The 25,227-nt window shown below is 44.5% G+C and overlaps 1 protein-coding gene across 1 annotated transcript in view; it reads right to left on the bottom strand.

The window, feature by feature from the left end:
• Positions 1 to 25,025, bottom strand: part of STX12 (syntaxin 12) — a 222,213-nt gene extending 197,188 nt beyond the window's left edge. The window contains exon 1 of the mRNA XM_086957486.1: positions 24,701 to 25,025. Coding sequence (XP_086813612.1) covers positions 24,701 to 24,797 — 97 coding nt within the window. The 5' untranslated portion in view covers positions 24,798 to 25,025. The remainder of the gene's footprint in view (positions 1 to 24,700) is intronic.
• Between the last annotated feature and the right edge of the window lie 202 nt (positions 25,026 to 25,227).

Raw genomic sequence — 25,227 nt, 5'->3', positions numbered from 1 at the left:
GTGCAGGAAGAGAAAAGCTGTGTGGGGAACTTTGGGGAACGCAATCTGTGGCAGTCTTTAGCTAAAAGGTGGGTTTCCTGCAGAAGACAAATGTCTGCCTGCGTGTCTTCAAGGAAGGACAGTACAGCTTTTCGTTTGACCGGATTATTCAGCCCCTTCACATTTAAGGTGACAATCTTAAGGGCCATCAGGGAGGGGAGTCCCAGGAGCGCTCAGCAAGTCGGGCACAGCCCGCAGGGCTAAACTCAAAGGCAACAGAACGCATCCACAGCACGCAGCGAGAGCAAATTACATCATAGCACAGTACAGTCCCTGTATCCCCCCCCCCCCCCCAACTGCAAAAAAACCCTCCCCAGAGCCCAACGCCACCCACCTCCCCCCGTCGCCCAGTGAACTCCCCAAACCGCAAACTTCCCCTGCCAACTCCCTCGCCCACCGCCCTCATCCCCAACCATGCATAGCACTCCATTGTCCCAGTCCGGTCCGTAACGGACAAGGCCGTGGAAAGTCAGTCAAGTGGACGTCCAGCCACAACCTCCAACGCTCCCGCCATCCCCCCTCCCCCGGAACCCCCACACCTGCAATGATGATAAGGCTACTGCGATCTCCCCCCGGAGCATGTTCAAGCCGTCAAGGCTACATCACCAGCCGCCGTGGTTCTGGAAGCCTCCTGTATGGCGCTGGTCATTTCGGCTCGAATTGTAGGCGAGTCCGGTCTCGTGGGCGGCGGTTGGGATCGCCGTCCCCCGGCCAGCAGCCAGCCGTCTCGTGTGCTTCGCCTACGACGAGGCGCTGGAGTGTCTGTGTCCGTCACTGTGATTCCCAGTACTCCGCAGACGTCCTGGAGGGATCGGAGCTGGTACAGAGCCCCATTCCAGCGAAAGAGGAGTCGAAAGGGATGACCCCATGAGTACTGTGTGCCATGTTCCCTCAAAAAATCCGTAGCAATTTTAAAGGCTTTCCGTTTCTGCAACGTTATTGCGGACAAGTCCTGATACAGAGCAACTTGGTGGTCTCGGAAACTCAATGGCTGCTGTCGCCTGGCCTCACGGAGAATCCGCTCCTACAGAGGGAAGTCGGGCAGGAAAGCTAAAATGTCCGGAGGAGGTGCAGAGGTCCTTCGGGATCGACCCACTCTATGTGCCCTGTCAATTCGAATCTGTAAGTCTTCAGATTCTCCCAGGATGTCACGGAACAGGGCCCCCAGGTAGGCGGCCACATCCTCACCTTCCTCACTGGACGGAACGCCTCGGACCCGGATGTTGTTGCGCCTTGATCTGTTTTCAAGGTCCTCGGCATGGGCCTGTAGGTCGATCTGTTGATCGCGTAGTCTCAGGACCTCCTGCTGTAGATGTGTGATTTCCTCATCTCTGGAGTGGCCAGCCGCCTCCACCGTGTTCACTCTCTCCCCCCAGGGAGTCAACCTCCCTTCGAACCTCTCGGACCTTTCCGGCCACCTCCTGTTTTAGGGTTTGAAAGTCCTCCCTCAGAGAACCGAACAGCGACTCCAGAAAAGATCTAGTCACCGGAGGTTCCCCGCCTTCCGCACCCAGAGAGCTGGTCGGGGGGCTCGGGGCCGGCTGGTTCCTGTCTTGTCTCGGGGCGCCTCTGCCCAACATTTCTGGCAAGGTCCGGTCTCCTTTTCTCGACCCTCTTGCATTCGACATCGCGGGGTTGGGGGAGTCACCGAGGCCCACGTGCTATGGCGAGGAAGGGGTCAGGGCCCGTGTAGTAGTCAGTCACAGGGCGGCAACCCCCATCACCCGTGGAATCTCCGGACTCCGGAGCACCGATGTCGAACTGGAGCACTGCTGGGCGCCTCCAAGTGCCCGGAGCGATGGCTGCCTCGCAGGGCCGTTGTGAGCGATCCGCCCCCGCCCAAGGTGGCAATCTGTTTCGTCCCTGAGGATCAGCGCGGTTGTGGCGCAGCCTCGTCTCTTGGGCTGAACGTGTGCTGCTCCTCTTCGGCCTGGGTCGAGGACGAGATCTTCCGTTACAGGGAGAGGCGTCACAGGACGGCTCCCTCTCTGGTCGTCGCTCCACACCACTGCTAGCGACCCCGTCTAGGTCGCGGCTATGGATAGTTCGCTTCTCCCGGGGCTCGCTGTAATTATCCACCGCTACCCAGGCCAGCCAAGGTTCCACGTGGAGAAGGCGGGATGACTCGGGGCCTATTTCAGTTCGGTAGCCGGAGTCCAGGCCCGCTCGATTACGACTGTTCCTAGGTCGGCCAAGTAGATCGTTCTGTGGCAAGGGCCGAGGATGGGTCAGGCCCCATAGGCAGCGAGGGTGTCTCTGGGCGGTTGATAGTCTGGAAGCACCCGGCAGGGGCGCAGGGCGGGGCCAGAGACCGGGCCCAGCGGCGTGGGCCTCGCGGCCTACCTGATCCCCGGGTTTGCGTAGCTGCTTCTGGTCGGCCCCGCCTTTCCGTTCTCCGCTAACTCAGCTCCGCTCCGCAGGGGATGGCCGCGTCTAGACCACGTCGGGATCTCTCCGCCGGAGCACCTGCAAGCTGCTAGTCCTCCTCGTGCTACCTGGCCTCCTCTCTGGATCCCGGAGGTCTGTGGTCGGTGGGCCTCCGGCTTCTCGGCGGTTCTTCAGACGGTTCTCACCGCGGGCTGGCCCCAGCGTGGCACCGCCGCCGTAACAAGGAAATTGGGGGCTGCGGACTGCTCCACACACCCGCGGGGTGCACTGGGCGTGTTTTCCGCTCGATCCGGGGGAGATCAGCGGTGGAAAACGGTGCAGGGTTTCCAGGGGCTCGGGAGCTCACGGCAAGAGCGTCCTCTCAGCCCGCCATCTTGGCCACGCCCCAAATGTACTTTTTTAATGTATTTTTTTAATTGCTTTTATATATACGAATAAATTGTACACAGAGAATGTATTTGTTTTTGCAGAGTTTATGTTACTCACTGTATTGCTCCGAGTGATAAGTCTTTATGTAAGAATAATTGATGTCTATTTGGTATGTATGACTGGTGCTTACATTAAGGTGCCCAAAGGGAAACTCATTTCTTGACAAAAACCCACAATATAGCCCCCAGCTTACCCCGTGTGAGGGAAGAGGTCAAATACTGGTCCCGGCTTCCCCTATCTCTGCTGGGTTGCTCGAGGATATTTAAGGTGGGGCCAATGCCTCAGATTTTTTATCACCTACAAATGTATCCCTTTGCCATTCCCCAGGAATGGTTAAGACAAGTGAATGGAGTCCTGACCCAGTTTCTCTGGAGTGGCAGAGTGGTATGTATCGCCCTCCGAACATGTTTTCAGTCCAACTATAATGACAGCATTGCAGTACCAGACGTACACTACTATTTTGATGCATCTCATTTATTACTTTTTATTACTTATAAATGAATGGTGGTATGCATCGCAGACTAATCCAGCTAATGCGACGGAGCGCTGGGCGATGGGTGATCTGTGGATACAAGACTTTCTATAGGGAAGAAGTTGGGAAGTTCCCTTCCCCTGGCGACTCAAGCAGTGATTCAATTATGGAGGCAATCGCAGACGAGTTGGTGGGGGAAGGTGACCTAGATGACACCACTATGGGGTGGGGTTTTCCTGGGCCGGGCGGTGTCCCCGTCTGGGGTTTGACTGTGGGACGTGACAGGTATATCCACTCTGGGAGATGTAATGCGAGGCATGGTCCTAAAGTTCTTTCAAGAGCTACATTCCAATTTTTAGTTACATTGACATCAATTCTATAAATACTTACAGATGCGCCACGCTCTAACTCCCTCTCTCGGAGATCTCCATGCTATACTAGAGTTCAACGCCTTGGAAGGTAAATTATTGACGAGGGATTTGGGCACACAGGATAAACAGATCAAGGAATCACTAATAACCCATATTGCCACCACACTGCTAGGTCGTTGACAGACATGACTGAGGGATATATCCACATAGTCGACAACTGGACAGAGGCCCTGAAGGCATCACAAGGCGGCGATCCCATCTCGACTTCGGATCATCCAGTTAAAATAGTTGCATAGAGTTTATTTCACTAGACATCACCTATGGTGCATGGGTGCTATTGCCTCAGCGGTATGGCTGTGTTGCGGCGTGAGCGAGGGCACCTTTCTACATACAGTGTGGGATTTCACTGCCCTGACGGGCTTCTGGCGGGGTGTCGTGTCGTGCCTAGAGGAAGTCTTGCCCTGGGAGGTCCCGTTCAATACCAAGACGCTCCTGCTTCATAGTACCAAGGAGATAGGTGGTAACAGATATAAAAGGCACCTGCTATTTCTAGGCCTAACCCTGATGAAAGGGATTTTGCAAGGTTATGGAAGGATGCAACACCACCCTCTGTGGGTACCTGGAAGAAAGGGATGCATCATTGTATGGGGACGGCAGTCGCAGCATATCGGGCAGCATATCGGGCAGGGGGTGCACACAAAAAACAACCAAGATTTGGCAGCAGTGGGCAGACTACAGGGGTCTGGTTCTTGCTCTAGTCCTCACTGTGTAATCCCTACTTAATATAATGCCAAACCATGCGGTCCCCATGAGCTATACCAGGGTTGTAATACAAGTGGTCACGATTGCTATGTGGATCATGGGAGGGGCAATAGGATTGAATGATATTTCCTATAACTGTGTTACTTAGCATGGGCAATGTGTTTAGGATGCTTTATTTGTATCAGAGGGCCATGTTGGTCCGGATATTACAACTGAAAACTCAATCAAATTTGTTGTGAACAAAAAGTATTCTGTATTTGCTGGGAAACTTGGATGCCAGAGGGACAAGTTCCTTCTCCAACTCAGCATTCACGGTGAAAAGTGCCTTACAGCTCATTTGAAGGTAAAGCACCGAGACCAAGCTGTAACCGTAGCCTTCTAGGCCGTCAACATCAATGAATATGTAATTCTATTTGGACAAAAGGACACACACCCTCACTTATACGGACAGAACGGTCAATGTTGTTCTTTACAGTATCACAACAAATATACATTGTGTAAAACATAGTAAGCAAGCCTAACATTTCAAGTAAGATTGTGAGGTTTGATTGGTATTTCGAAAGGATAGTCTAATAATAAATCCTATGTGAAACAGAAAAACACTTTCCAACAAGTCCCAAAATGCAGATTACTGCAGACTATAATATTGTGAGTGACCGAAGGTGTTTCACAGGATGCAACTAAGTAGCTCCAAACATATTTAATATTTCAAACATTATAGTTATCCCTTTTAAAAGTACACTTATAAATGATTGGAAACATGCTATGATTTAAAAATGAGGGGCGTGAAGCTGGTGTAATTGTTGTTGACACAGCGAACAGCGTTTCATCTTTCACCAAGGCAGCTGCACTTTTTTTTATTTTTTTTTCACCCTCTCACTTGGCACTCAGGAGCCAAGGTCCAGAGAAACTTTTCTGTGTGTTATTGCGGTCGGACAAACACCCATAAAGAAGTATTACAGCTCAACACGTTGATTGGTTTAACTTACAGATGTTTGCAGTTCACAGGTCACACAGGGCTGACAAGTTTAGTTGAGGACCAACCCCTCTTAGTGCGTGTGCTGCACCCTAGAAGCACGAGCTGTTAGCAACGAAAGAGATTGTGGTCAGTGCTGGCAGTACTTCTTACTGGCACTGCACCAGCCCGACCCCTTCCCTCATATGAACATTTGCATTCGCTAAGCATATGCAAAGCGAACATTATTAACTGCAGTATTAATAGTTGTACATATTGTACTAAGGTGGTTCCAGAATGCGATCATGTTAGAGCTTCAAGAATGAGAATACCTGTAGCAGGTAAGCTCACAGTACCTAAATAGGCAATGCCTTTAACTTATATACGTTTTGTGTAGCTTCTTTTTTTGAGACAGTGCCTTGTGAGACACAAACGAGTGCTAGAGCCACCTTTAATTCTATTTGGACACTTAGGCATGCATCAAAAGTTAGATGGAATATAGAATGGAATTTACCACAAGTAGAACATATCATTATCACATAACTCTTAATTCCAATCCCATGAAAACTTTTGTTTTTGCCCAGAGATCAGAATTTAACGTTCCACTTTTAAGGAGGGTTTAAGTATACGACTTGATAGCGATCAATTTGTATTGGGCGCCTGGAAATGTATCTCTCTTCAGCTTGGCACAGGATGTTCTATCACATAGTTACCTTAACCGGCATATTGTGTCTTCCTACATTATGAGTATATTTCATCCAGGAACATAAATATCGCCGTTGCTGCAAAATAATTTGCTCTGACATTTTTTGGTAAAAAAACAACAACAACAAAAAAAGCTCTCCATTCTTTCCCCAATATTGGTCTAAATCTTGAGAAAAACAGTATTTTTTTTGCTGTGCATTTTACACGAAAAAATGTTTGAATTATCTTGAAATCAGTATATGTCAATGTCTATTTGTCTGGTTTTACCGACCACATTCGAGATTCTGTGTTTACACTTCTGTTGCTCTGTCACAGCTTAGCTGGTATCAGAGAACAGGCTGAGAACTGTTTCCAATTGTTTTGTTTTATCGTTCAACCACAACTTTAGTGTCTTGCAAGCCTCATGCAATATATATTAAAAATACATACTATAAATGAAGGATATAATTAATATACAACAATATATAGGTCTTTACCAGGTCATGAGAACGTGGTTAATTAATGTAAATGCCTATGCCTCCCTTGCTCAGATGTAATTTAGGATGACTGCATTACAAGACCTCCTTTCCTATTTCCTCCACGATGGCAGATTAGCTTAATGACTACCTGCATAATATGGTTGCACCATGCATATAACTGCTTTAACTAAAGAGATGACAGACTCGGCCTTTCTTTCTAATGTGGCTGAAATATGTACCATTTGGGATGGATAGTCCTCACACTTTTTATAGCACTGCAAAAATGTGCCTCACTATTTGAAACCAGTTATTAGTTTTATAGTGGCCTTCAATTTTAGTGACCAATGTTTTCTACACGCATAGCTGTCAATAGTAAAATCTGTTTTGAGGCATATATTTATTGAATAAGTCATGTTTAATGAAGTGCATTTTAATGGATGTGAAATATTTGGTACAATGCAGCAGGAAAGTAAAAAAATAATGTTCTAGTTGGGCATGGTACCTGGTCTGTGCCGACACAAGGCACTCAAATTGATACAAGTTAGATGTAAGAGTTTTTTGCCTTATTCTAATGTTTTAACAGAAAAAAGATGTCCCACCAGGGTTCTTCCCAAAGAAACTCCCCCCAGCTCTCTCGTCAGTTCTGCTCTAATCTCTTCCTCACAAACTCACAACCGCCCTCCGTTTCCCACTTTCTCTCATATTCCTTCTCCCCTGTCCCATTCTTCTCCAGCCATTCCTTTCTTCCTTTCTCTCACACACATACCCTGCTCCACTATCACGCTCTCTCCCACCATGCATTTTCCCAACCCTTTACAGCAACTCCTTCCCTATTTTTTTTATTTCTTTTTCCATTTGTGCCATATTTTCCAACTCCCCTCCCTTGTAACCTATTTCCCATTGTCTGGTTCTCCAGCGCCATGAGGTAATACGAATGGCAATTGCGCTACGCAAATATGATCATCCGCTGCAAACAAAATAAACATAAAGTAAAAAACAATGTCGTTCCCAACGCCAATAGCTCTAACTTTCACAAATGCGAGACAGATTGCATTGCAAATGCTTGTTTAAACATTATGTTTGTTTACTTTATCCTAGAACAGATTAAGTACTCCTCTGGACATCACATTGCATACCCCGGCAAGCCTATCCCACAGTTTGAAGACCAGTAATGTAAAGTGTTCTTGACTTTAATCACTGAAAGAAAAAAAAAACAGCAGAAACCAAAGATCTATTAGGACAACCATATTTAGAAATGCACCTCAGAAGAGAGGCAGAAGGTTTTATGCTTATTCCCAAAGAGGCAAGGCAAGAAATAAGCTGCATGGACCAGGCACTACAGAGAGGTCAAGGAGCCCTATGGCAGCAAAACTGCACAGGAGGGCAAGTCAGGTTACACAGACGTTATGTCAATATGATGAAAACGCACAGATAACTGAGGTGACCAGCTGGTCTGTGGTGAAGAGAAAAGTCTAGAACCACAGATTCCCGGGCTCTTAAAAAACTGTGAAAAAAGGCCTGAATCTCGGATGAGCACTATGAGAACCAAAATGTAGAGTGGCATACCATGCCACCTTCATTTTAGGCCACTTTTCCCCAAGCAAGCTGAGAGAAAGTATGGTGAATGAGGTGGAAAATGGTAATGCAGACCATTTCACTTTCGTCCTTACACTGTCTCACAAGTATCCCATTGGGAAATACAAGGGGAGGTTTAGGAGATGCTGGAAATACGGGTTAACAGCTTGTTTGGCAGTGGCTGGGAAAGCCAAATAAAGCCAGATTCACAGAACTGAAAGTATCCAATTGATTTTCAACAGAACAAAGGCTTAATTTTAAAATCAGTACTAATGTGACAATTGTTGTATACCCAGAGATGGTGATGTCCTTGATAAACTAGGATACTCTTAGTTCAGGGATATCACAAAGAGGAACTAATAGGTGATGACAACTGGGAGAACTTGAGCAAGATCTGCTATCACCTCAGACCATCCTCTATTTACTGCATACAACTCTCAGTATCAAGCAATGTCTTCAGCATAATGAATGAAGAAGAAATAATTCTTAGCCACTAAAAACAAGCATTTACAATGCAATGGTTTTGCCTTTGTTAAAGTTAGAGCGATTGGCATTGCTCTTGACATTATTTTTATTTATGTTTTTTTTTTAACATAAATAAATGGCATTGTCATTTACAATGCCACTAGCTTTATCTCTTGCAAATGACACACACCAACACCCACAGAGAGCCCCCCAACACACACAACCCCCCCCCACACACACACCCACACAGAGCCCCCCCACACACAGCCACACAAAGCCCCCCACACACACCCACACAGAGCCCCCCCACACACACACCCACACAGAGCCCCCCACACACTGCGAGCCCCACCCCACACACTGTGGGCTCGCTGCGAGCCCCCCGCAGGCAACAGAGGCACGAAAACAGGGTCACAAGCAAGCAACAGGGTCACAAGCAAGCAACAGGGTCCCAAGCAAGCAACAGGGTCACAAGCAGGCAACAGGGGCAGACGGAGGCACAAGCAGGCAACAGGGGCACACAGAGGCACAAGCAGGCAACAAGGGCACACAGAGGCACAAGCAGGCAACAGGGGCACACAGAGGCACAAGCAGGCAACAGGGGCACACAGAGGCACAAGCAGGCAACAGGGGCACACAGAGGCACAAGCAGGCAACAGGGGCACACAGAGGCACAAGCAGGCAACAGGGGCACACAGAGGCACAAGCAGGCAACAGGGGCACACAGAGGCACAAGCAGGCAACAGGGGCACACAGAGGCACAAGCAGGCAACAGGGGCACACAGAGGCACAAGCAGGGGCACACAGAGGCACAAGCAGGCAACAGGGGCACACAGAGGCACAAGCAGGCAACAGGGGCACACAGAGGCACAAGCAGACAACAGGGGCACACAGAGGCACAAGCAGACAACAGGGGCACACAGAGGCACAAGCAGGGGCACACAGAGGCACAAGCAGGCAACAGGGGCACACAGAGGCACAAGCAGGCAACAGGGGCACACAGAGGCACAAGCAGACAACAGGGGCACACAGAGGCACAAGCAGACAACAGGGGCACACAGAGGCACAAGCAGACAACAGGGGCACACAGAGGCACAAGCAGACAACAGGGGCACACAGAGGCACAAGCAGACAACAGGGGCACACAGAGGCACAAGCAGGGGCACACAGATTCATTCGTTGAACATAACCAAACATATGTACTTTTAACAACGCACGTTCACCTTGGTGCTGAACAACACCTCTTTTTTGTTACCCAACTCGTACTCGTGTATCGACCCCAGATGAATGATAGGCTGGGTGGACCCGCCGGGACTTAAACCTGTGACCATGATGTCGGACACAGGCCCCGGCAATGGAAGCAGTAGTCCACTGAGCCACCAGGCGCTGCCTCACAATGGGACGCCTGGAAACAGGTGGCAAGGAACGTATTCCGGTAATGCACCCACTGCGTAGTGTCCAGCTGTTTTCACACCCGCTGGACTCAAAGGCTTTTTGAAATGCTATAAATACATTTTTTAACCTAGTGACTAAAAATCCCACGCTATTTCGAGCAATCAGAATCGTTCAAGAGAGTACTTCAACTGCTTATGTTCATTCGTTCAGTAGCACAATAAATCACTTCTCTAGCTTTGATAATTCCGCAGTAAGGCATTCAAATGACCCAACTAACTACACAGGTGTGATAACCCCTTGCTCCACCTTGAACCTGCGGTGCCGTGACTAAGCCTATTTGCGTGGCCTGTGGAAGTGGTCCTCTATGCCGGGACTTTTAATTTCGGATGATTCCTGACCTTTCATCACACCATGACCAAGGGACATTTTCGAACTCTATATTCTTGAGTTAGAGCACCATTGCTACTAAGGTAGCCCGAGGGGCGGGATAGCCTCTCTGCTCGCTTTAGAAAGAATCTTAACATACATTTTGTACTCTCTTACCGGACCTTGCTCGGTACGCCATGTTCCTTTTGTGCCCTTTCCTTAGGATGCGTTGAGCTGGGTTTCTGTAAACACTACCTCGAAATGTGCTTGCAGGTTCCATTCCCCTATATATGTCGCCACCTCGGTATCTCGGTCCCATCTGTGGGTGCCGGGGATAAGAATGCGGTCCGCGGTATCCGCAGAAAAAACTTGTGGGCAGAGGGGAAGGCCCGTCTAGAGCCCTCCTGCGCCTGCTAGCTGCTCGTGTTCCTCCTATGTAATTTGATTTCTTATTCTTTATTTATACCAATAAGCTCCGCACGCGCTGCATGCAACACTAAGTTATTTATTATGCACGCGAAAAAGTGGCCAGGTCCACGGGTCCAGTTGTTAATAAAAAGGGGGAAGACCCGGTGTGGATCTCGGGTGATTGAAGCCACTCGGCAACACTACTAGCTACGCTCCCTTCCTGCCAAACGGAAATGCAGGCATCTGCTACTTTTTAAAAAAAATTTTTTTTATATAACTTGAGCGCTCTTACGCACAAAAAAAGGTTTGCTAGCACACGTACCTTGAACTTTTTTGGGAGATGCTGACGACGGCCGACGACGGCCTTGGAGCAGGAAGGCGGCCATGAGGAAACAAGCGGGAGGGGGCGGGAAAGGAGAGGCCGGGAGCTGACGAAAGGCGGCCATGAGGAAACAAGCGGGAGGGGGCGGGAAAGGAGAGGCCGGAGCAGGAAGGCGGGCATTAGAGAGAAGCGGGAGGGGGCGGGAAAGGGGGAGGAGAGAGCTGACGAAAGGCGGCCAGGGAGGAGAGAGCTGACGAAAGGCGGCCATGAGGAAACAAGCGGGAGGGGGCGGGAAAGGAAAGGCCGGAGCAGGAAGGCGGGCATTAGAGAGAAGCGGGAGGGGGCGGGAAAGGGGGAGGAGAGAGCTGACGAAAGGCGGCCAGGGAGGAGAGAGCTGACGAAAGGCGGCCATGAGGAAACAAGCGGGAGGGGGCGGGAAAGGAAAGGCCGGAGCAGGAAGGCGGGCATTAGAGAGAAGCGGGAGGGGGCGGGAAAGGGGGAGGAGAGAGCTGACGAAAGGCGGCCACGAGGAAAAACAAGGGAGGTGCCGGCAATGCCGGACCAGACACGGGGGCGTTCCCGGCGTCCCGTGACGTCGGCAAAAGCCAAAGAATGTCGGGAACGCCCCCGTGTCTGGTCCGGCATTGACGGACAGGCCCCTCGTCCAATGGCAAGGCTCCGTTTACGGAGCCAGCCAATCAAGGACGAGGGCCGAACAAAAGCCACACTACTCTTCTCAACAGGATTTCGCCTGCGCGGAAAAGCTGCGCAGAGCGCAGCTTCCGCTAGGCAAAACCTAATGACTTGAGGCCGCATCCCAATCGGTCGTTATTTTTGCCCACCATGCTAAGTTAGATTAGTCCAGCACAAAACGCCAAGTCAGGCCCTCTCTGAGGTTTGGGTCTATTTGGGGCTTTTCATTGGGTGCAACTTGTTTCCAGTAGCACAGTGAGCACCGGACACATGTCCGAGATCAGCCATCATACTTAGGGTGTCACAATGAGGAATGTAAAGGACATGATGGATGAAACGCTTGACGTATATCAGTAATTGCTATTTACTTTGGACGGATCCCAGTCCATCGTTTCTTTTGCCCACTGTGCTATCTTAAATTAAAATCAGCCAAGTTCAAATTAGCCTTGGTTCTGCTCCATTAGGAACATTCCAACCTGAACTGCAAAGGGAAGTAATCTATGTGCATAATAATTGCACCATGGACACCGTTGAGTTACTGAGGTGGTTTGTGCTTGGATGGATCCTTAACTCTAGGTGACCTGGATCAAAGTGCCACTTTTAATCGACACTGTCACTCTTACATTCAGCACATTAAAACTGTTATGATTAGGGCAAAAGGACCAGGGCTGCTTTGCAAACAATAGGACACACATTGTTCAGAAGTCCAAGATTGTTTTTTTCCAACTCTCTCTTTTGAAGTAAGTACACCTCTCCCATCTTGACAGAGACAACATCCTGCTCAACTGTCTCCCCGATACCATTCTAATACCCATGAAAGGTATCATACACACAGCAGCACAGCCCATTGAGGGCTTTGACCACACCACACTTACATAATAATGAGACCTAAACTGGCTCACCCTTCGAGCCAGGATCATCTTCAAGATCAGGGGAATCAGTTATAAAAGATTCACCAATACAACCTCTGTTTATCTGGAAGCCAGCCATTTCGGGGAGACAGCCTCAGACCAGGAGCCGGAATGTCACCAAACTAGAGACAAAACACTGCAAGAATGAAACCAGAAAAGCAAGCCTTCTCTGATCATGCTCTCAGGATCTGGAATAGCATCCCTATCAACATCAACTCTCCTGTACTTCAGAATAAGTTGAGGTCACACCTCTTCAAGGAGTACTACCCCTGATTGGATAGTCTTTTCTTAACCTTCCCCCAATAATTACATCTTCCAGTAAACTGTGCCCCCTGTTGAGTGCTACTATGTCCTTGAGCTAGGTTTGCTCTCTACAAATTGTAACATGTACATACATACAAAAGTGCCAGGTTATGTTATGTTATTTGGGAATCTAAGTAAGCGCATGTTCACCAACAGGTCTCTTGGCGCTGGTGGGTTTGAGTAGAAAAAGAAGTGAAAACAGATAGAGGATCAGCTAATTATAGGCGAGGGAGAACAGCCAGATGTTTAGAGATTTCCTGAACCGCATGTAGTCAGCCTCCAGCCGAATAGAAATAGGCAATAAGTTCCAGAACTTTGGGCCAGATGGGAGAACCGGGTCCCACCAATTTGTTTCCGTTTAATTCTAGGCACCATCAAAAGATTGAGATGTTTCGATCTCAGGTCACGCTGAGGCAGGTGCTTTCTGGTGCATGAGAAAATGAAACTTGGGCCGGTTTCTTGAATGGCTTTGAAAAAGATGCAGCCGATTTTTAACATCACACGCTGCTCCACTGGAAGCCAGCGGAGATCTTTAAGTAGCGGGTAATGTGACATCTCCTATCCTTAAGATGGATGATTCTAGCAGCTTGAATTTGAATCATCTGAAGACGGTGTCTCAGATATAGCGGAATGCCAAGATAGAGGGCATTTCCATAATCTAATTTATGTAAATATTAAAAAGGACCGGCGCCAGGGAGGAGCCCTGCGGGACGCCACAGCTCATTTCAACAGTGTTAGATTTGTGGGGCAAAAGCCACACCGATTGTTTGCAGTTCTCTAGAAAGGACCTAAACCATTCCAGTGCCGAGCCCCCAAGATGCACTGAGACAATATGGTCCAACAAAATGTTGTGGTTCACGGTGTCAAATGCCGCAAACAGGTCAAGGAGGATCAGATCTGTCAACAAAATATTCCCCTTAGGGAATTCAGGGAGGGGCCAGTACAATCGGGCCCCTCCTCAACAACAGGAATACATGAGCACAAGGAGCAAACGATATTGGAGACCGGCCGAATACCTATAATAAATTTGTCGGACAAGATACTTAATGACACAGAAATAGATGTGTTAAGCAAAGGCCTTAGTTTTGTTCCTTGTGCTTATGTAGACCAATTCCAGTTGGAAAAGGACATGCGTTCTTTTTTTTAGAAAGGTTAGGCTGACACTTTTTTTGAGGATAGGGAACTAACGTCTCGGACTTAAACCCAAATCCTCCTTTACCCCCACGTTAGCAATGGTTGGAAAAAATATAGAAGCCTTTGAAACCGCAGTGGAAAGTGGCATCCATAATCTAGTCAGTAAAGCAAAGAAACCTAATGTCTATAATATTAGCATACAGGAAAGATCTGTCCTTAACTCCCTCAAAGATGACAACTCCCTTACTATCAAACCGGCAGATAAGGAAGGAGGTATTGTCCTTTTTAACACTAGTGACTATGATAAGAAAATGTACAAACTACTTGAGGTAAAAGAACACTATATACGCACCAATGGCAGTAGCATCACCAAAGTTTCCAAGAGTTGTTTGGATCTTTTGAATGAAGCTAAAACTAATAATTGGATATGTGACGAGGTATTTAAATTTCTTAATAACAGTGAACCCAGAACCCCAGCTATATATGGGCTACCAAAGGTCCATAAGGACCCAGTGGACCCTCCTATGAGACAGATAGTCAGTAGCATTGACTCCCTTTTGGAACCAATTAGCAAGTATGTAGACCACTTTCTCAGACCCATGGTCTGTGATCTTAAATCTTATGTTAGAGACTCTGCCCACATGATATCTTTGATAGAAGGAAAAAAGTTCTGTAGAGAGACTCAGTGTCTGGTTACCCTAGACATTGAGTCTCTCTATACGAATATCCCCCAGAGGGACACAGTACAGGTCATTGATGGATTATTAGAATTCCAAGACCTGGGCGGTGCTAGTAAAGAGTTCATCGTGAGATGTATTGAACTTATTTTGTTTAACAACATTTTTCTTTTCAAAGAGGACTTGTTTAAGCAGTTGAAGGGTACCAGCATGGGGGCCACATGTGCCCCTAGTCTGGCATGCCTGTACGTAGGAGCTTTTGAGATGAAACACATTTATAATGAGTTAGCGCCTTTTTATGAGAATGTAGCGGGCTGGTACCGCTACATTGATGACATTTTTTTTGTTTGGGAAGGCCCTACTGATTTGCTGGAAGAATTTCTCGGCTGACTGAATCTTGGCGATTTGAACCTAAGATTCACGTCATCATACAGCACATCTAGTGTGGATTTTTTGGATATCACCATCAAAGATGTGGAGGTTATGCTGGAAGTTGAACTCTATACGAAACCTTCAGCCAAAAATACCCTTTTGCACTTTACTAGTTTCCACCCTAAAACTCAAAGAGAGAGTATTCCTTTTAGCCAGTTCTTGAGATTGAGACGGAACTGCTCGAACTTGAACGACTTTTATAAACATTCTGAAACTCTGAAAAAGAAATTTAGAGACAGGGGTTACCCTAAGAAACTCCTATCACACTCACTAAAAAGAGCTAGGTTCTATGATAGAGAGGCACTTGTCAATAACAATAATAAAGAGAAAAAAAGAGAAGGAACCACTCAAAAAGATTGTATTTGTTAGCCAGTTCTCTAATATAAGCAATCAAATCAAAAACGCTGTGAATAAAAACTGGCACATCCTAAACTATGATGAACAAAACAAACTTGAGAGACCGATGTTCGCGTTTAAGAAGAACAAAAACTTACGTGACCTCTTAGTTCATACATATAGAGCAGCACCGCAAATATGTCAGAGAACTTTGGATAATACTTCGGCAGTAGGAAACTATAAATGCGGTAATTGCAATATGTGCCCGCAATGTGTACAAGCTAAAGAGATTAATTTCAATGGAAAGATGCTGAAATCCAAAAGTTTTACGAACTGTAGGAGCAAAAATATTATATATCTTCTGCAATGCCCATGTGGACTGGGCTATGTTGGAGAAACCGGTAGAGAAACAAGAACAAGGTTTCAGGAACATAGATCAGCCATAAAAACCAAATAAATTACCACACCACTAGTGGAACATTTTCTGGAAGCAGGTCATGGCGAGAATGATTTCACATGGTTCATTCTAGAGAAGATATTCATTGGAAAGAGAGGTGGTAATATGCAATTGAAACGTAAATTACGTGAACAGTGGCATTTTTCATTCCTCAACACCGTTAGGAATGGTCTGAATTCAAAAGAGGAATGGGAACGCCTCATTAGACCGGTTTAGGCTTAGAACATATGGTTCTGGTTTAAATTTGGTCGATATGTGGATATATATGCATTAAATAGGACTCAAATCTGTATAGATGCCCATAAGGTAACAAGTATTTAAGGGCACACCTCCTGTATGCACCTATGTAGATGCCTACTAAAAAATATCTTTAGGCAGATATCCTCGTTCCTGCATTCAGACTATATTTGTCGATGGCAGTAGAATGATCTATTTGGTAGGGAATTAGGTGTTCTGTTTTGCCTATGAAGTAACAGTCTATAGGGCTATAGGACCTATATTATATATGGAGATGGATAAATGCATTAATAATTGTTGCATCAATGTTGTATATATGTGAGACAACGTGATAAGACTTGTAAATACGAATGTATTACTAAAAGGTGGTTTCCTGTTATAGAACTGATATGGCAATATTGTTGCATGTGTTCTCTTGAAATAGTTGCTCTACGAGCATAATTTTATGATGAATGACCAGCTTTGATCTGAATACAATGTATATCCGTTGATGCGGGCATGTGTCCGGCGAGAAAATTACAGATATATAAATAATGGTTACTTTCCTCTATAGATTCAATTTAGAACTCCGGATTTATAATGATGTATGATTAATGATGCTAACATATGTTAATGATATCCAACTGCACGATTGTATTGATGTACCAATTTGTTAGTCAATGTAACACTTATGAATATGCAATTGTACATGTATAGGTGGTTATAGACAAATGATGTATTTACATTTTACTCATAACTTTAAAAGTTATAGTTATGGCATTAATATGTAACTATACAGGTATAGGTGGTTATGAATAATGATTTACATTTTCCTCTATACTGCAATAGTATCAACGTACTACCACATCTATGTCCATTCAATGTCATATTTATGGCATGAATATGAGAATGTACGTGTACAGATGGCTATGCATAACCCCATGCCTGTACTTTCTTTACCACACAAGGAGGCAGCGATGCACAAAAATACTGCTCATATGGTGCTTCGTTTTCTACATATGCTGTAAAGGGTGCCACACATACTGTGTAGGGTGCCATAAATACTGTGGTTAAATATCGCCGTAAATAACAAATCGGGCATTAGATAGTCCGTTATTTGTTTTTCGCACAGGTTAGATAGTCGGAAGTTCTGTTTATTCTTAGGCGCCTGCTATCTAAAGCCGCCTTGACAAACAAATCGGACATTGGATAGTCCGTTATCTATTACCTTCGTGGATTTTCGCCCCGGAAGTTATTCCTTCCTCGGATATTGTTTACTTTGATGCGTGCGGTTTTTCACAATATAAACCGCATTTGGATACGCGTCCGTTAATAGCGGAGGTCACACCACGCAGTACCCCACATTGCTATCTACGACCATTGACCAGCAGGTACGTGTGAGTTTGGGAAGAGCGTTATAGATATCTAGCTTGAAGAGAGGCTATAATTACCCTTACGATAATGAACTAATCCCGAGTCTCTTTCTTTTATATCTCTTAGACTGCAGGCGGTCTGACTAGGCAGGAGGTTAACCTTGAAGTATTAGACGCGACTTTTGCCGTCTCATGCGCATTGATGCAGTATATTTTTATACGCATACTACGATATCCAAGGTATCTGACTTTTGCTAATCTGGCCAGTTTTCTATCTTTATGGCTTAAGTGTACAATGGTGTAATCTGGTACATATGTTTTTGTTAGCATTATGCCATCTCCGGTCGTCTTAAGCAATACTATTTTGTTGGAAGCAGACTATAATGATTTCAGTTTCTATGATTCAGCCTGATATAAATTGCACCGCCCTTTTTATGATCTGTTTAAGTTTATTCCCTTGAATTGACTTTATATACTCCTTTAAGTAAGAGAGCCTTGTCTCTAAACGGGATCCAATGGTTAGATCTACGAATACCTGCATTTTATGCTCGGTTATTAATATTAAATCGGAGGGTAAACCATACCGGTGCATTTTATACTCTCCTGCAACCATGAAATAGGGCAACTAGCAACATTCTGTAATTTAGCAGTGTGCACTATAGGATGTTTCTACAGAAATGGTAGAAAAATACTCTTTATATGCTGTCAGATTGTGGTTACATAAACTGAATACCGGTCACTCGTTATAGATATACCCGGGAGGTGGCGGACCAATAGAAGTGGTCGCATTCATAGCAACACTCGCTTGAAAACCATAAAGGTAACTGACCAATATTTATATACTTTTGTGGAAACCTACATTGGTGGACTATTGGCATCTAGTGTTTTCCATTACTATAGGACCTTATGAATAATGGCCTTGCTAGGCGGTGATATCAGACTGCTCTTACCGCTTTATCTCTCTGGTATCAATGTACAGAGTTCTGGTGACCAGCGTGTCACATATGCACTTGGGAACTTTTAAAAGGCATATCTAAAGTTTGAACTATTAAGTATTTGTGATGTAGATCTACAGATGTGTATATGGTTTGTGATATTGTGTTTGTTAAAGGAGCATTAATGTATTGAATGTTGTTATACTGTAACCATACAGTCAAAAGTTTGTATATCTTATTTTGTGTATTTATTATTTTTTTCAGACATTGTGGTTATGTGGGATATTATTATTTTATTTCCTGAGGAAGGTTCTTTGGCTTTGGAAATGTATGTGCCATAAACCGAAACGCGTCGATGCTCTACTTTGGTGGAGAAGCACTGTTACAAGAGATAAGAAACTCCTACAAAACTGTGGAACTTACAAACTTGGAGTAACTTAATCAAATTACTGAAATACTGGTGGTTTTCTTCTCCCCTTTTTAATTGGAACCATTTTCCTTATGCACTGTCCCATATTTTACATAATGAATTTTTTATCTTGATTTTTTACAATGTACTGTTTTTCAATTTGTTTTTAAATTACTCAAATAAAATGTACAAGATTTTCTGTATGACTGATTCATGTTAATCATTTACTGCTCCTTAGTATGTTTATGTTACTGTATGTTTCTGTATGTTTAGCATAAAACTGTGGTTTACTCTTAAGTTCACCCAAAGGGGAATATTTTGTTGACAGATGTCTCTTTTGGTACCCTACTCCTTTGGTTTTTTGGGTCCCTCTCTTATTAGAGACAAGGAGGATCAGAGCCTGAGTGTGATCAAGGTCAGCCTGCCCATTAAGATTGTCCAGGACTAATAGGATCACAGATTCGGTGGAATGCGCAGGGCGGAAACCAGCCTGGTGAGTGTCCAGAAACTTGGATGCTTCTAGAAAAAACTGAGACGGGATGCAACACGAGATTCCAGTAATTTTGCTGGAAACTGGAGCAATGATATAGGTCTGTAATTTTCCAACTTTCCTTGTCTTTTTTTTTTTAAAGTGTGATGACTACCGCTTCCTTAAAGGGTGACGGTACAGTTCCCTGAGACAGGTAGAGATTAAGGAGCTCAAGAAAGTTATCGGGGAAAGCCCAATAAATTGCTTTCTTTATATTAATGGGGCATTCCTCCTTGGGGGAGCCAGATTTAAACTTCGCTACCAATTCCAGAAAGCATTCCCTATCTAGCATGGGAAAGGTGTCGAGAGAGGAAGGATTACGAGGATCCACCCGGTCTTCAATATTATTGATGTAACAAACAATGGAGTATTGAATTGTTTTTATTTTTTCCATGAAGAAAGAGTTCAGATTATTACATAGTTCCTCAGTGGCTTTAACAGGTGGAGCCACGCGGCTCGGATTGGAAAGTTATTTCACAATCCTGAAAATTTCCTTAGAGCTATTATCAGAGTGGAGTACTTTATTAGTGAAGAAAGCTCTTTTGGCCTCCACAATATCTATTTTGTACTCATGTAGTTTTGCTATATATGTTGTTTTGGCCTCTATAGAGTACAATTTCCGCCATTTCCGTTCAGCTTGGCGTACATGAAGTTTTAATGCTTCCAACTCCTCTGTGAACCACTTAGATGCTTCATATTGCCTTAGGCGAGAGTTTTTAGTCTGAAGGGGACATGGATGTTAAATGCCTTCCTTTGCCAGTCAGTGATCTCTCTTTCCCTATTGTCCAACTCTCCTTCAGAGGAAACAAGCTCAAAGGAGAGAGTATCCAGGAATGCTTTCAGATCAACACGATTCCAATTTCTGAAGGTGCTTCTAGAGTGGGATAATTGTTTCAAAAGTGACAGATTATTCAGTTTAAAGCTAATGATATTGGGCCAGATGTAGGTAACTTCAATTTAGTGAGTCCTTAATAGCGATTTTTACCAAATCGCTATTAAGGACTCGCTAAATTGAATGTAAGTAGGAATCACTAAAATATTAGCGATTCTTTAATCTTCCTTAATAACGAATCGGTAATTGAGATTAGTTATTAAGGAATACCTCACCATTCATTCCTATGGGCTAGGAGGCCCATAGGAATGAATGGGAAGATATCCACTATTAGCGATTCGGTATTACAGAATCGCATATAGCGGGAGCTATTTGAAGGGTGCCAGGGTGTTTAAAGGACACCGTGTTGCACACCTGAAATGTGCATGTGTGCACTTGTGGAGCACATACATGCCCTAAAGGAATGGATGTGTGCCACATGGCACATTTAAAAGAGCAAATAAATATTTTTTTAAAGGAAATCGCTACTTACCACCAACTTGAAGTTGGTGGTAATTAGGAATCAGTAAACTAGGTAGGTAAGGAATTGTTATTTGCGATTCCTTAAATGCAAGAGCAAAGTAAGGAATCACTATTTTGCAAGTAGGTTTAAACTCACCTACATTGCACTCAGCCAAATACCGGTCGGTAATGCAGAAATTCTGCAAATTTCTGCGTTACTGCTCGGCTCTTGGCCACCTACATCTGGCCCATAGTGATCTGACCATACGCATGGTTGAATTACCAAATTGTATAAGGTAACATTAGTAGATCACACTTGGTTAAGAGTGTGGCCTCCGGTAGGTGTACAAGAATGAATATGTTGGGTGAGGTTGATGCTGGTGAGGGACTCCGTGAGTTCCTTAGACAAAGTTCCTCCATTTGCTTCATTAGCCCAATAGTTCAGATCACCTGCGACCAAAAGTTTATCATAATCTGTGGTCAAAGACGCAATATGATTTGCTAGGGCTTTGGGGGGTCTATACAACACCACACACAGGAGAGTACCGTTGTGTAGGTCCAATTTAACTACTAAGGAATCAACTGATGGTAGTTCAAAGTGAGGCATAGTAGTAACGGATAGTTATTTTTTAAATAATAGCCACCACTCCACCCCCTCTTTTGCCTGGCAGACTGTCAGTATGAAAAAGCAAATAATTGTGTGGGAGGGCTGTTAGAATCTCAGGGGAATGTTCCTCCGTGAGCCAAGTTTCAGTGAATAGTAGCAAGTCTGAAAAATCAGTAGTCAATATATTAAACATTTCTAGTTGATGCTGGACCATAGAGCTCGTGTTTAGATGCATCACATTGAGGTCCTTAGCTAGCCGTTTATTCAGACCTATATTCGTTGCAATTGTAGACAGGGCTGCCGGGCTAGGGAGCTGTTCACCTATATTTGTAGTGAGAGTGTAAGGTCTAGGTTTAGGATTTAGGAGCTCCAGGTTTTGCAATTTTTTGTACCAGACGAGTTTCTAGCAGTTACACTTTCTTGGGTGCCATATTTTGAAGACTAGCCACTAAGTAATAATATTTGGGCTCCGCCCCCTCCCAGCTGACGTCCAACCCTCCTATTGGGTGAGAAGCAGTGTAGGTAGTGACCTAGTCACAACCACGGTAGCAACAACATTCAATGCAGTAAGTGAGCAATTTAAATTTTAATTTTTTTAAATAAGAACGAACGTGCATGTTAAAAAGCAAAGAATTAGCAAAGTGAGCAGTGTCACAAACAAAATCTGCTCATGTTGGCCTGGATAAGGTCAATTTGCCCGATCCATGAAATGAGTCACAGCCCGGGTGAGATGTAGGCTTTCACAGCCTGGATTGTGACTCAGACACATAAGCAGGTTAGTACCTTCAGGCATTGTCAATCATTACTGGGGTTTATCACTCATTTAGCATGGTTGTAGATGCTGCAACAGCGTTTCCTAAAAGAAAGGTGTGCAGCAAATATAATTGGTGCCTAGCCTATTCAAAGAGTTATGAGGCTTTTTATGAGCGGTATGCCAAGAAATCCCAACACTAGCAGTTACATCAATAAGTCACATTACGGAGATGTGAGAGTAAGAGCCACTCTGCATCAGAGGTTAGAGAATGGGAAACACCAATTACACTGCGTACACGCCAGGCTTTTAAGCTTTTGCCTCTGCTCCAATTGACTGCCCTTAACACCACATCTCACACACGCACTGGGTTCCACAAACAGGTCAACAATTTAACCCTGGAATTTGAAAATAAGAGGAAACTAGGCAATCCTTGTGATAAGTATTAAGGTTATGCTTGTAACTACATGAGCCAAAAACTTTAGTAACCTCAGTTAATAGCCAAGTAAACACTCTTTAAACTTTGAAATTCAGGTGAAGTCAGGTTGAACACTCAATGCCTATTACTGAAGGTTGAGTGTGGAGTAGAATCTTCAGTTCAACAAGCACATGCACCCCACACAATATCAACAATGCCCAGTCAGTGCTGTATTTGACAAAATAATTGAGATGTTATAAATATATATACTTAGCAAGTGATACCTCTCATTATGAGAATTCTTTGGCTACGGCCAGCTCACATTTGTAGGGGCTTGCTTAACAACATTTAAGGGAAGAGTCTGGTTTTGAAAGGCAATGTAACATATGCAGTGTTTAGTCCTAGCTAATACTGAAGAAGGGGTTGGGTAGAACACAAAGCAAAGTTGTTCTGAAGGTGGTGAGAATGATGACCACAGAGCTCTAGCACAGATCTTGAGTGGAGCCACGATCCTTCGCTTAGCAGTTGTTAGAAGGCGTGCTTGAATCCTCTAATGAACTTCTGACCCTCCTACACTTATCTCTTTGGTCCACTATGCTACTCTCTGGCACTACCATTTTCAATTCCCCATGCACTGTAATAGTTTTTAAATGTGAAACTTGAAAATCACTTAAACGGTGGAAATGTCAACTGTTAAACAAAATTTCAGCTCTTAAAGTCTGGGAGCGTTCTCATCCTTTCGGAGTCAGGTAGCATATTATCACGCTATCAAACAACTCACATTATCAAGTTATTTAAACATGAGTAACGTGGAAATCCTGTGTAACGGCAGGTGTCTTTATTTTCTGACTCAGAAATGGGCCAACGAGTCTTTATGTTTTGATTTTCCAAAGTTTAAAACAAGCTCAAAGCTTCAAAAAATATTAATCTTTTATTACAAACCTTATCTGGGGTACTCCTGTCGTATTTTAAACCTGTCCTTTCAGAATGTACAATCCTTTGTCTCTTGAAAAGTTAGAATATCTCAGTCTATCAACTATAGGGTTCTTTAATGATTCAAGTTTGAAACCGTCTGTTATTGCTCCACTGAAGAATCTTTAACTGAAACATTGAAGAGCAAGGACGTTCACGGATGTTGTCGATACTGATTAAGATATTGGGCACAAACGAGGGTGTTGGATAGGCTCATGTGATCTACCAATGCAAAAGATAGTGTGTATTTCTCTTATAATGTTGTAGATTATAAAAAAGTAAAAATGCTACCTTTCTATAAACACATATAATCACTTTTGTGGTCTAAGTTCTCTTTTGATAACATGGCTCTCGTAGTAGGCACGAGGGGTAATTTGAGATAATTGGAAGGAAGAAAAACACCCTAATGCGAATAGCTGAATCAAAGACTAAAGTCCCCATGCAACTTTATAAAAGATTTACTCTAGAGAAAGGCTACTAAAGTAATTAACGATTTTTTTTAATCGTCATTTATTGAACTAAATAGTCTAATTAAGCACTCTTTTCGTACTTTCTCTTCCTCATTGTGTTGCTAACAAATACAATGTATACCTTTTCAAATTGATACAAGACACTACAAAAGATGCTGCTGCTTTTTTTTTTTTACTATTACGTGGTTACAAATAAAAATATTTTTCTACATCGATTTCTAAACAATTAAACTGTAACATATTCATAATAATTCAATAAAAACAAATCTTCAGCGCGTTCACAATATTTTTTACTTCACCTACTTGACAGTTAGAAAAAAATAACAACGTTTCCTTTTGGATGTCCTTAAAAGAGGCAGTCGAAATATTTTGCTCTCTTCCAAGTTCTTTTTTGGGACCAATTAAAATGCACTACTTGAATTATCAATGTTTGCCTAAACATTATTGAAGAAGGTGGCTAATGTGCCGCGAACAAGCTCATAGCTTTCACGAAATACACTGAATCGGGTATACAAATTGTGAAACAATGTTAGCTATTCATGTCACGTGCAAGTACATTTTTTCTTTGAAGGGTGGGTGACCTCAGAATAAAAGGACTAGAAGACCTCTAGTATTTTAGTGCAATCATACTCACTGTTGCCACTGATCCTCTGTACATTGCCGCTACATATCTGGACGATGCTGGTAAAATCCCGGGACGGGGAGCGCTGCGGGTCCAAGTGCCCGTACATGGCGGCGGTAGTGTGTCTGCTTTTTCTCGCTGCTGTGGAGGCTTCTCAGGCGCTACCTCCTTCGATCCAATACGGCGATTTGACTTGCCCCGGTACTGCTGCCAAGCCCTCTCCACTGCTCCGGCCTGGACCCTGGCTTTAGGTCCGCTATAGTCAGGTCTCTGAACCAGCCCCAGCTGTCAGCTGCGTACCCAAACACCAATACCACGCATGCGCAACACGCAAAGCAAGGCACGCCTTACGGCGTACTCGATCCTTACGTGCTACGTCACAAGGGCTGGTTGGAAATAGAAGACGGAGGAGATGAAACAGTCGGCGTGTTTTTACTGTATCAAATCCCTCACGTTTATTTTAAATACTCTGGCGCTGTTTTTTTTTTACATTTTATATATCGTTTTTTGGGGTTTCCCAGTGTAACATAATAACCAAT

This window comes from Lissotriton vulgaris, chromosome 2_1 (genome assembly GCF_964263255.1).
Source record: "Lissotriton vulgaris chromosome 2_1, aLisVul1.2, whole genome shotgun sequence".
NCBI classification, from domain to species: domain Eukaryota; kingdom Metazoa; phylum Chordata; class Amphibia; order Caudata; family Salamandridae; genus Lissotriton; species Lissotriton vulgaris.
Note: the sequence above shows the minus strand (reverse complement) of the source record. Positions and strands in the feature narration are given on the sequence as shown.